Raw genomic sequence first — 18,619 nt, forward strand, 5'->3', positions numbered from 1 at the left:
TTGCATACATGGTTTACATTTTTTGTTTAAAGTGATGATAATATCGTTTTGCGATCATACTATATATTCCTCAGTATCTGGTCTATTTCTTAGAGAAATATTGTTTAAGTGTTATTTTTCTGGTATAAATCTAACACCTTCAAATAAAATTATTTATTTATCCAGTGTACACAATTGTGTACAAGCTGAATCCCCTGTATGGTTACTTTTTCTGTTTGTTTGTTTTGTTTTGTTTTTTATGCTCATGTATCTGTATAATGGGGTTCAACCCAAATTATAAGTACCCTGGCTTGTCGAGAAAAGCCCTGTAATAATGCAAAACTTGTTAAACATAAAAATCACACTCAATTTTATTGGTTCCCAATGGAGTTTGAGATATATATCTGTGAGAGAAGTAAGAGTAGGGATGGAGCAGTTAGTGGTAACAATGGAGTGGCAGATACATTTGTGAGGTGAACAGAGGGAGAACAGTGTGTAGAAGCGGGAGATAGGAAGATGAAGAGAGACAGGGGACAGATACACAGAGACTGAGAGAGAGAGAGAGAGAGAGAGAGAGAGAGAGAGACAGGCAGAGTAAGAGGGAGGGAGAGACAGACAGACAGAAAGAGTGAGAGGGGCTGACAGACAGACAGGCAGGCAGGCAGAGAGAGAGAGAGAGAGAGACAGGTAGAGTAAGAGGGAGGGAGAGAGAGACAGACAGAAAGAGTGAGAGGGGCTGACAGACAGACAGGCAGGCAGGCAGAGAGAGAGAGAGAGAGAGAGAGAGAGAGTTAGGCATAGGGGAAAATATAGCAAGACAGGGACAAACAACAACCACATACATACAGGGTGAAGATAAAGAAAGGAAAAGTGAGAGATACATGCAAGATATGTTACAACATTTGCAGGATGAATCGCAACATGATATAGAAAATAAAAAATGCAGTGAAAACTCAAGCTTCTTCCTTATCTCCCCATTCTTCATGTTCTCAAACTTCAATATACCTTTACATACAATTGCGCCTCGTGCACTTGCACCCTTAATTACAAATATGACATCTATACAAACCAATAGAATTCAGACATTCTGATCTAAAATTAGTAAGAAATTCCTAATGTTCTGCCCCTTCTATCTTTCTTCCATCTCTCTCTCTCTTCGTCCCTCCATCTTTTCTCCCTCCCTCTCTCTCTCTCTCTCTCTCGCTATCTCTTTCCCCCTTTCTCCCTCTCTCTCTCTCTCTCTCTATCTCTTTCCCTTTTCTCTCTCTCTCTCTCTCTCTCTCTCTCTCTCCTATCTCCCCCACTCTCTCTCTCTCTCTTTTCCTTCCTTACTCACCCTTTTCTTTCTGTCTCTCTGTCTTTTACTTTGCTTTCTGAATCATGTTAACTAGATAGAAAAAACTTTTAAAAAGAAATTACTACATGTATTACAACCTTAAATTCCATCCTAATAAACACAAACAAAACATACTTTATCAATATATATTTTAATGCCAAAATCAAAGCCACTGTAATTATTTCAGCTCCTGAGTAAACATTTATGAAAGCAACATTTAAAAACATGAATAAAATTGTACACAAACCTTGGACAAAACAGATGATTTTTTTTTTAATGACAAAAATCAATATTTCAGATAGCAGTTTCCTAACCAATTGTTTTCTCTTAAACCTAGAAAAGAAAATACATGCCTATGGAGAGGTAGAAGAAAAGCTATAACCCATTTCAACCGCGAGAAGAATGGCCGCAATTTGAACTACAGACATAGAATTAGAAAAACTAATAGAAAATTCTGACGCTAGAAATACAAAGAAATCAAAATTGAGAGCTTCTCAAAAAATTTAAATGCCTAACTGACGGACATTACAAAAGAAAATACATCGAATTTGGATGAATTTGTTGTCATCATTCTACCCACTACTAGGAAGGGAGATTGTTCACTGTACACACAAAATCACTGTAATATGTACGCTACAGGATCCATTGTCACTACCTTGATAACTGTATCATTGACATTTGCAGCAACACACTTTTCCCTAAAGTGTCAGATGACCAAGGATATTCAAAGCAGGTCAGGTGAAGTTGAAGCAAAGAGGCTTAGGAAGTACTAAACACAAGGATGCAGTTTTTCATGCTGACATGGAGAAGAAACAGACTTCTGCCCAGTTGGATTGCAGCATTCCTGCAGGACTGCAGAACAAGGTATTTGTTGACCTACTGACATACTTTTGTAATAGAGGGAGGCAGAATGTTCGCCTGTTTCAAACTTCAGATTGCTCTGATTGTGTCAATGAAGATGGAATGTGTTATGTCAAGAAGCGTGATCATCTGACCAAGAACCACAGAGAAAACGAAGCGAAGCAACGGGAGGTTTTATGTTTGAAATCCCTGAAAAATCCCTAAAAATCAATAATTATGCATTTACAATATTCAGAAAATAGTATCAATTCTTCAAAGTTCATGAAAGATTTTGTGAAATGTCATGCACGCAATATGATACAAATCATATAACCTGGGCAAAGGTATGGAGGAATCAAGTTTTGGGGCATAAAAAGGGAAATTAACGTGATTAAACTAAGGTATATAAATCAATTGATAAATAGTGAGGACATGACGTCACAAACTGATAACCAAATTGGCAATTTGTGTAGTGATTGTCATTGTTCCATAGTTTTACACACTTTTTCAAAAATTCATAACTTCCTTAAGCCCCAGTCCCATATAAAGCCGGACCAGCACGGACGAGCACGGACCACTCCGGACCATCCCGGACCATGGTCTGGGGTGATCCGGGATGGTCCGGGATGTTTTGTTCAAAAAATCGCAACCACCGACCGTCTCCCCGGACCCAACACGGTACTACGAACCGCCCCGGACCGTCCGGGCATAGCCCCGGCAGCAGTACAGATCATTCCAGACCCAGCACGTAGCCACCACGGACCGTCCCGGGCCACCCCGGTGCCAACACGGTGCCAACACGGATGACACCGGACCATCCCGGTGCCAACACGGATCGCCCCGGCAGAGCCCCGGATCATCACGGACCGCCCGTGGTGGGTATATTTAAGCTGGGTATCTTCATGCATTAAATCATTCTGCTCTGACTTTTCAAGTGACAAGTATCTGCAATTTGCTAGAAGAGAAATAAAAAAGATGCCTCCCAGGAAGAAGCTTGCCGTCAAAGTGGTTGCCAAGAAGCCAAAAAAAAGAAGCCAGAGCCAGAACCAATCGAGTCTGACGTGGAAGATGACGTCGAATCTACGAGGTCTGGGTCTCCTACGAGGTCTCCCCAGGGGTCTTAGGCTGATGCACCTAAAAAACGCATGAAGAAGAAGCCACTAGTCCTCAGTGAGGAAAAAGAGTTGGAGATGGCCGAGTGGATGCGTCGCCATGCCTTCCTCTACAGCAAGGGGATGAAGGAGTACAAGGACAGCAGGAAAAAGAATCGTTTGTGGAAGGAGAAGGCGGAGGATCTGGGTGTGGAGTCGGGGGCTTTACTGAAGGTCTGGTACGAGAGCGTACGTACCAAGGTTGGGAAGATATCCGACAAGAAGAGCGGCTAGGCCCACAAAGACTTGACAGAGAGGGACACCTTCTTGATGTCGAACTTCGGCTTCCTGGCGACTCACACTTCTCGCATGAAGGGAACCACGGCATTCAGTGTAAGTACAAATTGTTATTGCTCTGCTCTGCTGATTTCATGTTCAACCGTATAATATATACAATGTGCTGTCATAAATGTACTAATATATTTGTCATTCTTACCTTTTGTATTTGCAGTTGAAGAGTCAGCTCGCCTCCGCTTCCTCGGTGTCTGGCAGACGATCCGGCTCCTCGGAGTCTGAGATGGACGTCGAGCTGGATGACCTCAAACCCGCCAAGCCGATTCAGACGCCTCCCATCGACTCTTCGCAGCCTTCTTCGCAGCATTCCCAGACCAAGGGGAAGACGAACGTCATTGGGGGCAGGAAACTCTCTGCCAAGTCCTCAGCCAAGTCCTCCACCCGCATCCAGCGTCCAGTGGAACCCGACGCAGAGGCCATCGAACTTGTAAGCACCATGCAGAGCCAACATGAGCGAGCCAACGCGATTCAGCGCCACGATACCTCCCTTGTCGTACTATGGGGGACAGCAGGGACATCAGGGACAGCAGAACCAGCAGCAGAACCAGGGTCAACAGACGTGGTTCCACCCCATAACAGAGAGACCAAGCGCGAGCAGCTCCTGGGACACCATGGGACCTACAGCTGGGCAGAACATATCACATGCAACTCAACCCCAACGACCAGCGAGCACGCCAATGAACATCAGTAGCAGCTTCCTGCCAAATGTAAGTGACATAACATTTGGTTCACCTTTTCCTGCTACAACTCCTGTTCCTGTTGTTCGTCAACATAGTGAATCCGACCTGCAGAGCACGGAACTGTCAACACTGTGAACAGTGATGAACACTATTGAACTCTGATCCTTATTATATTTTTTCATCTTGTGATTATGTTTGTATTGAAATTTTGAATAATATGTGATTTTCAATATATAACACGTTTTATTCAAATGAAAACAGTTGTTGTGTTTATCATTTTAAGGTAAAAAGATAAAAGTTAACCAGAAATGTTACAAAAACCAAATGGTTTGTATTGAAATTTTTAATAGATAACAAGTTTTATTCAAATGAAAACAGTTGTTGTGTTGATCATTTCAAGGTAAAAAGAAACAAGTTAACCAAAAAAGTTACAAAAACCAAATGGTTTGTATTGAAATTTTGAATAGATAACATGTTTTATTCAAATGAAAACAGTGTTGTGTTGATCATTTTAAGGTAAAAAGATACAAGTTACCAAAAAAGTAAAAAAACAAAAATGGTTTGTATTGAAATTTGGAATAAATATCATGTTTTATTCAAATGAAAACAGTTGTTGTGTTGATCATTTTAAGGTTGATCATTCTGAGGCTAGGTAACGTAGGGTCATTGCCAACTTTATGCCAGGTGATAGAGGCTTTCTGTACCTGGAGGCCTTCGGGTTGGTGATTCTGCCCTCTATGCGTCTCAGGATTTCTTGGTACAGGTCGTAGTCCATCCGAAGGAAGTTTCGGAAGCCCTTCGTATCTTCTTCCTTCAGTTCATTCATCAGACGTGCGTACTGGCCCAGGTTCGGTCTTCTCTGCAGCCATTTTCGGACCCAGATGCTTCTCTTCTTCTTTTTAATTACTCTTTTGGCAGTCTCACGCCATTTTGTTCTTCTCTGTCTCTCTTGTAGTTTGGCTTTGGCCATTAAAATCGTGTTCTCTGTTTGCTGTTGGTTAATTTGAAGCTACCAGCTCATCAGTCGAAGTCAGTTCAGGCGGGTGTTCGGCAGCTCGGACATGTTGACCGGTCGGAAGTCGGAGAGAGAAGTGAAATGATCTGAAAATTTTCCCTTTTTATATCGTTTTCTATCCATGTCCGGCACATACTGTGGTCGTCCGTGCTCATCCGTGGTGATCCGTACTGCCGTGTTGTCACCGGCGTGGTCCGGGATGGTCCGTGCTGGTCATGTTGATCCGTGTTGACACCGGGGTGGTCCGTGTTGGCACCGTGGTGGCCTGTACACGTCCGGGCTTGTCCGGGGTGATCCGTGCTAGAACCGTGTTGATACCGTGTTGGCACCGGGGTGGTCCGTGCTGGCATTGTGCTGGTTCGTGCTGGTCCGTGATGGTCCAGGGTGATCCGTGTCGCCACCGTGCTGGGTCCGGGATCATCCGTAGGGGCGCCGGGGTGATCCGGGGTCAATAACTCACTCCCGGACTGCCACGGATCAACACGGACCGCCCCGGCGCCACTACGGATGACCCCGGACCCAGCACGGTGGCTACACGGATCACCCCGGATCAAACTATTGTCCCGGACCGTCCCGGACCACCCCGGCAGTTTTTGACCGTCAAAAACATCCGGGGTCAACTCCCGGACCGCCCAGGACCATCCAGGACCATCCAGGACCATCCAGGACCATCCTGGACCACCCCGGTGCCAACACGGTGTCAACACGGACCGAATCCCGGATCACCCCGGATGGGGTCCGGGATGGTCCGGGACGGTCCGGGACGTATATGGGACTGTAGCTTTATTAGTTATCTGATTTTGCTCAAACTTTTTTCGGGTGCCACCATAAATGTGGACCCGAAGAAATGTGCACAGTCTGAAGAGTGACCAGACAGGGTGGAACTAAAGATGTACCATTCATCTCGGTGGGGAATAGGCCGCACAACAGTGAAACTTCACTACCCGAAGAAGAAGAAGTACCAGACTGAATTCATAGAGATATAAATGGTTCACACTGGTGACCGCTGATCTGTAGGTAGACAGCAGATATTGGATAAAATGTATCATTAGCTATTGAAACAGTTAGTACTTCATGTACCTAGCTTATCCGTTATGCAAACAAAGTTGTTTTGTTTTTGTTTTTGTTTACCCCCCTCTATTTACGCATTAGTTGTTTTTTGTTGGGTTTTTTTAAATCAACTTCTCAAACAACAATATAATACTGTATTATACTTTATTACTGTTTTGATGGCAGCACCAATAAAGCCTTTGGCTTTCCTAGCTGTCTCCACATTCATTGTTCTTGTGCTGTTGTATTCTATTGTAAATGTTTCTCTTTAACTTGTACGCTATGTTTTGTATTTCATATGATTTTATGATGAATGAAATAAAGATCAATTCAAGTATTTAAAGGAAAGTGTGGGATTCATGCTCAAAGGAGGAGGAAGAGCCAGACAAGGTAAAATGCAAGATATGTGGCAAGAAACAGAGGTACAAAGGTGGAAATACAAGAGCAATGCTTTGAAACATTTGCAAGAGGTGCACAAACTCTTTGACAAAGAGCAAGAATCCAGTGCTGCTTCTGCCGTACACAAGCAATAGAAGCCAGGAAGCCATTACGTCTTTCACTAGACTCAGTTGCCCCCGAATCCAGGAGCAACAAGATTAAGAAGCTGATCGCCTAGATGGCCTCCCGATCAGCTTGATATAAAACCATGGCTTCAGGCATGGGTGTCGATCCCGGGGGGAATGGGGGGATATATCCCCCCCCCCCCCCAATATTTTAGGAGAGGGGATGGCCTGTACAATCATTCCCCCCCCCCCAATAATTCACCATCAAAAGAAAAATTAATGAAGAGAGCCAATATGGACTCTGTGACGAATTCGTGATGAGATCGGAGACAAGGAGAAAAATTTTCGGATATTAGTATGACTAATAAGATAGTTCACTAGTTGTTATGTTGTTTCCATTTACCCTTTTTAAAATTCACGTCATTGTATCTTTATTCGCTTGTTTTTTTCACTCATTTTATTTCCTGATATTTCCTAAAACATTTTTCAAAACGCGCTAAAAGTTACAGTCGTGTATTTGTTTAACTCTTTTAATTTGGGCATTATTGCAAGAAAAAATTATCGACCAATTCCTCAATATAAAGAAATCTTAAAGGTAAAGGAAAGCATCTGGGCAAGAATATATTGGAACCGGTATGTTTCAGTGAAACATGTTTTTTTTTCCAGTTTGTTTAAAGATACTGCATTGAACTATTGACCTTGACCTACTTATAGGGTCATTTAAGTGTAAACCAGGCAGAGCATATTTTTCATGGATGTGAGCTGACTAGCCCTTGTAAGAGGGACGGAAGACATGTTACCCGTCATCAGGGCAAGGTTCACAGGTTCACAGCTAAAGAGAGAAGGAAACATGCTCTTAGATTCAGGGGCCCAGATCAGCATCATCCACCAAGATCTTGCTGAGGGCTTAAGACTGACTGGTAAGATCACGAAGGTGGGATGTGAGGAGGAGTTTCTGAAGACATCAATGTATAGAGTGCCAGTCAGGGGGGGTAGTGAGCACATTTTTTTTTTTTTTTTGATCCTCAAAAAATTTCAATTTGCACCCCCCCTTGAGCGCCGGGGGGGGGGGGGGGGGGGGGGGGGGCCCAACCACCAAAAAAGGTAAAAATCACGTGATTTTACATGATTTTTTTCTCAAGGGGGGGAGCACGGGCCCCCCGGGCCCCCCCCCTGGATCCGCCACTGTCAATGATGACATCAGTGAAGTGAATGTTGCTACTCTTGCCCGTCAAGTAGGCCTTAACCCTAGAGCGATATGCAGAGGGAGTGGATTAATAGATCCACTAATTGTTATTGACCACGCTAAGACGCACTCAGGTGACTCAAGGTCGACAAGATTTCGACGAGATTTCAACAAGATGGCTGCTCACGAAACAGACCCGGACTCGAAGATGTCAGACACTGACAGCAATATTTCAGTTCAGCTTGGCAAGAAAAAGAAATTGAAAAGCGGTGCTGCTTGGTACAATTGCAAGTTTTCTGCAGATTGGACAAAGAAAGTTGGCTCTTTTATCGTAAAAGGGGACAACATTTATTCATTTCGGTGCACTTTGTGCAATAGAACATTATCATGTTGCCATATGGGTTTGGGCGACGTGCAGAGGCATGTTAAGCTTGACATGCACACACAGAGTGTTGCAGCAATGCGAGGACAACCCACCCTTCTTCAGTTGTGCCAAGCAGACCCACTAACGGAGAAGGTATGTTATTGTTAAAGGGGTAGTTTAGTTTTGTATGACAGTATCTTTAAAGGTCAAGTAAATTTCCCAGTACAACATCTCCCAGTGGAAGATGGCAATCCTGAACTAGAAGGGCCTCAGCACCATACACCCGAGGCGCTGGCCAATCAACTATCATTGTGGCTGCTGATCGGAACATTGTCGCAGCAGTTATCATCGATGTTTCTTGGGTGTCTTCATTGATGAAAATTTGAGATGGAGTGACTACACATAAATGATGTTTGTTCTAAAATTTCCAAAACTATTGGTGCAATGAATCAGCTGAAATGTAGAGTACCGAACCAAGTACTTTTATCTTTGTATCATACAATGATCTTGCCTTACATTATGTATTGTTGTATAATATGAGGTCACAGTGTAAAAGGCTGTTAAGTGATGACTTGTAGAAACTAGAAATGACTATGGTTAAGGATGACAGCCCAGGAAAGGTCATGCAGGCCTGCCATCTTGACTACTAGTTACTGGGAAGTACCAGTCTCTTACCATTCAACCATAACGATGACCAAAAAAGAAATAATGAAAACAGACAGGACATCATGAACTATCGTTTTCCGGCATAGACAATCTTTCCTTGCATGTTGGATTGGACATAACTTAAGCATGGAAGGGTCATGCATCCTGGAGTTTGCTGAACAAAATTCCATATTTTAGAGGCAGTGTTAAGGGTCTTCTCAGAGTGAGATTGTCACTGAAGTGGGAACTGCTGTACTTTCTTCGTCAATCAAACAAGGTCGCTGATTGGATGGTGGGGATCTGAGTTCCAGAATTTCAATCAAACAAGGTCGCTGATTGGTTGGTGGGGATCTGAGCCTTCCAGGAGAGCCCAAGTCAACAGCGTTGTTGAGATCACTGCATCCAGGAGTGTTTCATGTAACTGGAGTAACAGTTTGGTTGGGTGAGTCTGAGGAACTAATACTTTAACAAGCTCTGATTATAGTAGGTTCCTCTTTTCTCGTGCTATTACTATTATACATGTATTTGTTGTTTAATTTTTATATTTGTTGTAATATACTTATTCATTGTATTATGTTTTGAATGAGATATAAAACCATTGGAATTTCAATTTGATGTTAAGATGCAGCAGACACTGCTAGAGCACATGAGGCAATGACAAAGAAGATGGCCTAATCTCCCCTAGACCTCCAGTAAGATAGATGCCGTTTCAAAGCAGCCATGGAAATAGAGCAAACAAACCTGCAGAAATTGTGTAACGGTACAAAGCTTTGACGACTGAAAGAAATGTCCAGCATTCAGGAAGGAATGCAGAGCATGTGGAAAGATCAATCACTGGGAAAAGAAATGCAGGTCAGGCAAACCAGACAGACCCAATCCCGGAAGAGTGATAAAAAGAAAACTAACACATTCAAATATAAAGACATACATGCTCAACAGGAGGAAGATGACACATCAGAGGAAGAATTCTTGACCGTGGGCATGATCAAAGTCCATGAGATGGAGAGTAAGAACAGTCACGAGGATAAGACATACCGTACACTACAATCCAAGTTCAAAAGGAAGTGGGTAAGTAAATGACGAGCTGTCAGATGTCTGATACGGGTATATAATGATATATATTGGCCTCCATCATAATAGTTGCCCCAGGCATTGTTTATAGAGTTCTCTGTACATGGACCTACTATACCTACTGCTCTCTCATTACTGTTCAGTTTTTTATCTTTATTTTTCTGTCTTTAAGAGAGCCCATTAGACATACCGATGGTAAAAAAAAAAAAGAGGACAAAAAACGTTTCAAGTGCCCGAAGTGTGCGAAACATGTGCAGAGGCTAGACACCCATTTGCACAAGGCTCATAACGTGCCTAGGAGAACGGAGGAAATGAGGGCAGCTCTGGCTTGTCAGTGCTCAAAAGACTCGTCGTCAACTGCAGAGCATGTGGAAAGCTCAATCACTGGGAAAAGATCAGGCAAACCAGACAGAAAGACCCAATCCCAGAAGAGTGATAAAAAGAAAACTAACAAATTCAAACCTAAAGACATACATGCTCAACAGGAGGAAGATGACACATCAGAGGAAGAATTCTTGACAGTGGGCATGATCAAAGTCCAGGAGATGGAAAGTAAAAACAGTCAGGAGGATAAGACATACACTACAATCCAAGTTCAAAAGAAAGTTGGTAAGTAAATGACCAGCTGTCAAATGTCTGATACGGGTATATAATGATATATATTGGCCTCCATCATAAAAGTTGCCCCAGGCATTGTTTATAGAGTTCTCTGTACATGGACCTACTATACCTACTGCTCTCTCATTACTGTTCCATTTTATCTTTATTTTTCTGTCTTTAAGAGAGCCCATTAGACATACCGATGGTAAAAAAAAGAGGACAAAAAACGTTTCAAGTGCCCGAAGTGTGCGAAACATGTGCAGAGGCTAGACACCCATTTGCACAAGGCTCATAACGTGCCTAGGAGAATGGAGGAAATGAGGGCAGCTCTGGCTTGTCAGTGCTCAAAAGACTCGTCGTCAACTAAAGGTAATTTCTCATACTTATTCAGTAAAGGGGATTTAAAGCATGTGTATATTTTTTTTCTTCCTTTAAGTGTATGTACAATTCATTCTTTTTCTATCATACAATACTATGGAAGCAAGTCAAATTAGTACAGCATAAAGAACTACTGTTCCTTCAGTTTAGTTCACAGTTCGGCTCATTTTTATCCATTCCATTTTCAAAATAAACAAACAGTTGTACGCGACAAACATACACTTCATCAATCTGAAGGTGAAAGCTTACACTGGAGCCCAGAGTAACATTTTTCCTATCAGCCTCTACAGAAGGATGTTCCCAGAACACATGACACAAGATGGCAAAGTCAAAGGAATCCTCACTCCCAGAAAGGTGATTCTGACTGCATAAGGAGACCACGTTCCACAACTGGGTAAAAGCAGCAATTGCAGGGAGACACAATGAAAAGGAGGTTAGATGTACCTTATATGTGGTCAAAACAGACAGTGTTATATCTAATTGCATCCAAACCTGCTGGAAATGAAGGTCAGATGTTATCTCACACACAGCAGCGTGTGAACCCACCTACGATCCATGAGCAGAAGGATCTGGATTCAACGATCCCTAACCCAGTTCATGAGGATTCGGCTCAGACAAAGTCTCTTTCCAATACCAGTCTCCACATGAACCATCAGTTAGAGATTCAAGTTCGCTCATTTTCCTCATTTAAACGGATTCGTTGAGCAAGCGATACAGGCTATGAAGCGTACTCTAGCGCTGTCGGGGTAAGATAGATCGCGTGAAGAACCTGGACTACAAAATAATAATAATCATAATAATAATATTTAATTTTTATATAGTGCTTAATACAAATGTCTCGAAGCGCTTTACAAATATACTATTACCCCGGTCATACGAAGCTCTGCTGGACTAGGCAGTTCGCTCTTGATAGGCGTTGTGCTTAGGCAGAGAAGGGCTATGTTGGCGGTCTGCTTTGTGGTTGGAAGGTCAAGAGCAACCTTCCATTTGTGATATGCGACACATCAACACGCAGACAGCAAACTTACCAGCGTCTACAACAGCAACAAGATCAACAGAAAGCATAACATGATCTATAAACCGCACATGATCTCAAGCCTTCACAACATGTTATAATCCAGGATGCACGCACACATGAGGCCACATGAAAAACTATGACCTGAAAATAAATCGCCAGGGCCTGAATTCAGGTTTTTGACTGAAAACTGGCATCCCTGCTACAACGCCTTTGGTGTCGGCCTGTAAACCTAACAACATCCTGATCTATTTAAGCAATGGCAGACACAGAGCTGCCTTGCTGGTATGAAGATCATCCACCACCTTGGTTTACACCGATCGGATCTCCTCCTGTTCAACTTGCAGATGCACAACGCTACAAATGGAGACATCCGGATCCTTGGGGCCACCATCCTCTGCTTGTCTGGAAAAGACACACAGGGATGGGTCATTGAAACTAGGCATATGACCTACGTCACGGACAGTTCGGACAGACTCTTCTTTAGCAAGGAAGCATGCATGGATCATCTCACCATGCAAGAAGCAATGTCATGATTGTGCTTGCAGCTGTATACATGTACGTACGTTGTTTGAGGAGCTCTTTTGTGCCTAACTGCACTGCTGCATGTTGTTTGGTGATGTTTTTAAATGAGGTCTATATCGTGTTCACAAATAAGATCGCTGTCTATTTATGTCATTCAGCTGCTATATGCTGAATTTCACAATGAACACAGTACTTATGTAATGAAACATACATGTATAGAAGATGATACTCTTGTCTTGATTAGACAATATAACATAATCCTTATATATTTTTATATTTTTACTAAAACTCAAGGTACCTTTGACCTTTGACAACAAAAAACTGCAGGGATACCAGTCAATTTGACCCATTTACATGTACTGTAGCCTAAAAACAGACTCAGAAACATTAGAATCTAATATCTTCTGCATTCATGGTACCAAGCTTGGTTAGCTTGCAAATGCCTGAATTTGACTTTACGAAAACATATCGCAGCTATGATACAAAAGGCAAACCAGATGTTGGGATCATCAAAAGAGTGTTTGTCAATACCAATCAGGACATCTTCATACCTCTATACAAAATCCTGGTACGCCCACATCTTCAATAATGTACTGTATCATGGAATCCCCTGTTTCATGGCAGATGACAGCAAGATTGAAGCTGTGCAACGGAGAGCAACAAGAATGATTCCTGGTATGAGTTCATTCTCCTATCCTGAAAGACTTAAGAAACTCAATCTATTCTCACTTCGCTACAGGGACGATATGATCCAGGTTTACAAAATACTTCATGGCATCGACAGACTCAGTCCAGAACATTTCTTCAAGAGACCAGAGTACCAATTCACTTGTGGACATCCATTGAAACTGTTTAATACTCATCGCAAGCTTAATGCCAGAGGCTGTTTTTTCAGTAAACGTGTCATCGAGCTATGGAATAAACTGCCAGAACCTCTAGTCACTCCACGAAACATAGTTATCTTTAAAACTGGTCTAGATAAACACTGGCTTGTTAAACAATTTCACCTCACCTCATTTCTACCTCACTCCCGTATATCGATGATGATAATGACGAAGGAGAGAGGAAACAGGGCCTGAAATAACGCAACAGCTGAAAAGTGTTATCGTCACTTTCCAATGGCCAATCACAGCCTGTTATTTTTTGTTTGCACTTTGTTCCATCAGCTTCCGCATATATTGTCTGATTTTGGCTTTCTGTTAATTCTTGCGATTTACTTGCGATTTACGAGCCATACTCGAGCCATGTTCTACATGTACATTAATGGATCGACTCATGAAGAAATGACTTTCAAAGCACCAAAGGTTAACCTGGATGAATAAAAAATAATACACATGCCATATTGTGTACCCTTCTACATTCACATTTTTCCAATGATTTAGGCCAACCGTCTCTCACCGAACTGTCTCATCTAACATCGTATGGTATATCTCCATGTCAAGCTCTATCACGACATTGATCTCAGGGCCTGGAAATGACTTAGCCCACGGTCGATAGATCTTACTCGTCACCATCTGTCCTTTCGTCATCCCTTCATGGAGTTCAATCTGACACGGGGTGTGAGTGGCTTTCTTGATTGCGGCTTTGCAGATAGCAACGACCATGGCACATCCATCAGCAACCATGCACACAGATTTCTTATCAGTCTTCGCTTTTTTCAGACGATCTGTGTACATGGCTGCCACAAACTTGGCCTTCTTGGAATGGTGTAGGCTCTCGAACCAGCTCTGTGGAATCAAACAAACAAAAAATAGAGAAAGAATTTATATATTTGAAAGCATGAAGGATAAGTGGTCTTAAAATTTATGTTGATCTTTGACCTGAATAATCCTAGAATTCAAAATCAACACGTCATGGGTTACATGTATAGTGCCTAGTATGATATCAAGCTCTAATTAGACTCCAAATTGATTGCGCTAACAAAACAAGAGGATGTCCATTTACAAAGAGACAATCCTAGCTTACAAATCTCTTGCTATGAGGGCATCTTATTAGACAAAAATAAATTAAGGAGATGTTCATGAAAGAAGATGCATATAAGACAATGAATTAAAACGAAAGGTATTTTGAGAGAAATTTATTTCAAACTATAACAATTTACAAAGTTACATATTTATTATATTTCCAAACAAAACAGTATCACAATCTATGAGAAAAACATTAAAAAGGAAGGTGCAATGAGAGCAAAGATTTTAAGAATTAGAATTATTATTAATAATCATCATAATTATTCAAATTCATGACACTCAACTTACAGTTGATATACTACAAGAGATACATGTCTCTAAAGGAACAAGAGTTGTAGGACATTGGGTTCCAGTCACCACAATATGAGCTGCTGTGGGGTCCACAGTGAAATTAAACTCTGAGGCTGGAAAACGGGTTCCTGTGGCTGAAAACAGAACAACAATGAAATTCTTGGATATATATTGACTTAGACAACTAATTATAGATCAGAGAATATCATTTAAAGCCCATCTGTACTAGTTTACAGGAGGGATTAGATCACCCTGCAAGGTCACTGACAGGTGGTTAGCTCATCTATTTAGCTCTCACTTAACATAATAAAAAGAGGATCCTGGGGGACCAATGGTCACCGATTAGGCATGGTTTGCTAAATAGAGGGTGCAAGTACCTATAAGTAGTGCAGTGGGGCTTTAAATAACTTCATTTCTGAAGAACTGACATATCTCCAACGGAATAAGATTTTAGGCCCGTTGAGTTTACGTTCAGCTGTCGATAACTCAGTACAATATAATTCATGTATAAGTTTTACATCAACGTTTTTTTTGTGTGTAAAATAATCATTTCTGGTCTTCTTTATTTCTTCATAATAATATAATCATTTTCACATTTTCATCATTTGCCTCAATTTCTGGAGGGATATACATGGTTTTCTAATATTTTCTTTTATCTGTAAACTAGGCTACTGTAAACGATAATTCATTAGGTAAAACAAAATATAAGGAAGTCTCTGTTTTGTTCTTTTCTTTTTAAATTTTACATCAACATTACTTCTCCCTCTTGATAAACTTGATAAAATCATGGCGAATCAAGCCAAAGTCTTACCTAAAATGTTTCCTCCCATGATGACGAGCTCCTTGAGTTTAGAAGTAAACTGCAAGTCCAACTTCATGGCCAGAGCCACGTTAGTCAAAGGACCGATAGCCACGAGGGTGATCTCTCCCTGGTGCTCGTTAGCCATGAAGATAAGTGCTTCTACCGCATGCTCTGATTGGACAAGATCTCCAGAGGGCGGAGTCTCTGGGTTGGGGAAGTCTCCAAGGCCATCTTGTCCATGAGCCGATGTTACGGGGGCAGTGCCCAGGAAGTCTTTCGTAGTACCAGAGTATACAGGAATCTGCAGAAAAAAGGTGTAACATGTCAGTTACCCTTTATGAACTGAAGACAGTGAAACCTGTCTATACTGACCACCCAAGGGAGACAAGAAATGTGGTCTTTATAGGCAAGTTGCCTGCATGTACATATCCTTTAGTACATGTTTCAATGAGAAACCATTTTCAAGGGAAACAACAAATGTGGTCTTTGTAGACAGGTCTTTCTATACAGCCTTGTGGTCACTAATAAAAGCAGGTTTGACTGAACTTTGAAAGCTGTACCAGTGAGAACAGCTTGTTCAGATGATCAACATTCTTTCTTTAAATAAACAAAAGTGAATAACATTTTCAGCAGCTTGTTTGCATGTTTAATATCGTGTTTTTTTCTTTTTGTCTCTGAATATCAAAACCACATTAAGACAGCCAACATAAATTGAACAGATTGCTATGGACACATGCATGAGTCTTGACTTGTTGTTCTCTCTCTACACATAAAAAGGTATACATGTAACTTGTGTCAAGCATGTCATACCACTCGACTAAATCTTATCACTTCATGCTTTTTTAATGCTGTAAGGCATGTATACCCTCGACAAGAAAAAAGAAAAAAACCTCAAAAAATGCTTACATCCAGTCTCCCACACTTCTGCAGGACCCGCAGTACATTGATGGTGACCTTTTCAACAGGTGTGTTCCCGTTAACACATGTTATGCCGATAAGATTGACCCTCGGCTCGGCCAATGCCATCATGATAGCCACGGCATCATCGATCCCCGCATCACAGTCGATTACCATGGTGGTTCTATCCTCCATGATGTCATAACAAGGATATGCTGCCAAACTAAAGTTGAATGTATGGTGGTGATCTGAATGAAAAAAGTAATAGGGGGAATTTCAGTGAAAACAGGGAGAATTAAAGTGAAAATAGACAATCAGAAGTCTCCATTATCTTCAATCTACAACTGTACAAGTATGGGAAAAACAGAAATTGGAATAAAATTTATTCGTCAAAGAAATTTAACCAAGTACAGTAAGCATGAAGTCTCTCGAATAGCAAGTCTTTCCTCTTCTTTGTGCATGGCTGATCGTCAACGAAATGGAGGTATGTCTTTTGTCAACTCTGTCTGTTTGCTAAACTAGCTACGGCTGGCAACCAGTGACAACTATTTTTTTTTTTATATCAAATCAAATTATTGAAATGCAAGCATTACTTTAAACAAACATAAATGTGCTATTCTTCCTGATTGAGGTGTCATATGAAAGGGCAGAAGATGAACTTTCTAGAAATGTGATTTTCTTTTTTTTTTCTTTGAAATTCCGATACCGCTCTAAAAATGACTTTTTGGTTTCCTCTCGATCTTCAAATTGTGTTTAATCACTCATGACTCATGCATGCGTAAAATATCATATGCATCATATGAGTTGTATCAACTGAAAGAGGATCATCTTAGCTTTACCAATATGTGTCATTTATTAATTATAATTGTGATTAAGTTATGATAAAACATCGATAATTCTCGGTTTCGTTTTTTCGGGGACGCACTCCAACAGGCCGCATCCATCGCCCTTACCAGCCTGATCTGTCCGCGTACATCGACCGCAAAAGCCGACACCAGCCCAGTGCTCCAGCTGCAGTAGCCCGTGTCCAATTAGTTCCAAGTTTACAATTCTGTAAGGCACCAAAACCTTGAAATTATATGAAAAGATGGTTAATAAGTTACACCCTAAACTAAAGAGAGCAGAGAACGATCTGCGTACCTTAAATCAGAGGTATTGTAACTTCAGATGTTCAAGAGTGAACATTGTGACGTCCGTCGATCGTCTGCTCCGAGGAGAACGTTAGAGCTGCACACATATGATGCACACGAAATCTTCATACTGCCGAGAGATTTTACACCATCGTACTACCGTAGTACTGGATGAGCTGTTCCATGTGTAAAAGTATTCCAAGATGTGACTCAAGCAAAGGCCAACAAAATAGCTAAACCATTAAAAAAATGGCTTAAATCATTTAAAGTCCAGGATATCTTGTATTTTGATCTTTCATGAATCAGGCGCAACACAATTATCTTGAAAATAATAGAGGATAAATAGTACTACATCTACTCGCAACGTCCCCAGATTACTGCTCCCCTCTCCGTAATATAAGCTCTCTTGTTCAGCTCCTGAAAACGAGTAGCAGCTCCATTACAAAATTATGCACATACTCCACCAGCGGGGAGGGCCGGGGTGTGGTGGTGGTGGGGGGGGGGTGATGCCGGGCATGCATATGTACACCAAAGGCAAGCAGATGAATGAATGAATTGATGGATAGATGGACTGATGTTTGGATAGATAAATGAGCGCTGGGATGAATACATTGATTATTTATATATATATATATATATATATATATATATATATATATATATATATATATATATATATATATATATATGTAGCAAGAAATGTATCTGACATGGCCTACAATAATCCGGGCCTATAAGGCCTACACATTATCCACCAAGTCGATCTGCGCGCGGCACCCGGCTTCATTAAATTGTTTAATAACTTAAGAAAAACAAACAAACAACAAACATAAATAGTCTTAATTCAAAATATCCCAAAATGTAGGAAAGAGCAGAAGACAAAATGAAAAGTGAGACCTA

General features: G+C 41.4%; 1 protein-coding gene across 2 annotated transcripts; it reads right to left on the minus strand.

Annotated features, from left to right (window-relative positions):
- Positions 1-11,949: 11,949 nt before the first annotated feature.
- On the minus strand, positions 11,950-18,020 carry LOC576997 (probable uridine nucleosidase 2). 2 transcript variants are annotated; one of them, XM_011662764.2, is made up of 5 exons: positions 17,730-18,020; positions 16,599-16,837; positions 15,702-15,993; positions 14,888-15,024; positions 11,950-14,359 (listed from the first exon to the last, which is right to left on the minus strand). In XM_011662764.2, the coding sequence occupies exons 2-5, from the start codon at positions 16,782-16,784 to the stop codon at positions 14,027-14,029; spliced, it is 948 nt and encodes a 315-aa protein (XP_011661066.2). In that variant the 5' UTR covers positions 16,785-16,837; positions 17,730-18,020; the 3' UTR covers positions 11,950-14,026. The 2 variants fall into 2 exon arrangements, with proteins under 2 accessions (XP_011661066.2, XP_782350.3); XM_777257.3 differs by having other exon boundaries at positions 17,543-18,020.
- Between the last annotated feature and the right edge of the window lie 599 nt (positions 18,021-18,619).

The sequence above is a fragment of the Strongylocentrotus purpuratus genome, unplaced genomic scaffold, assembly GCF_000002235.5.
Source record: "Strongylocentrotus purpuratus isolate Spur 01 unplaced genomic scaffold, Spur_5.0 spur5_scaffold_4, whole genome shotgun sequence".
Taxonomy (NCBI): Eukaryota; Metazoa; Echinodermata; class Echinoidea; order Camarodonta; family Strongylocentrotidae; genus Strongylocentrotus; species Strongylocentrotus purpuratus.

Bases quoted from the DNA above. Each gene is read 5' to 3' on its own strand.
- LOC576997 (XM_011662764.2), bottom strand. From the start codon at position 16,784: ATGGAGGATAGAACCACCATGGTAATCGACTGTGATGCGGGGATCGAT. The intron at 15,994-16,598 runs GTAAGCATTTTT...TTTTTTCTGCAG, and splicing joins AGAAGTGTGGGAGACTGGAT to ATTCCTGTATACTCTGGTAC. The intron at 15,025-15,701 runs GTAAGACTTTGG...TTCTGTTTTCAG, and splicing joins CATGGGAGGAAACATTTTAG to CCACAGGAACCCGTTTTCCA.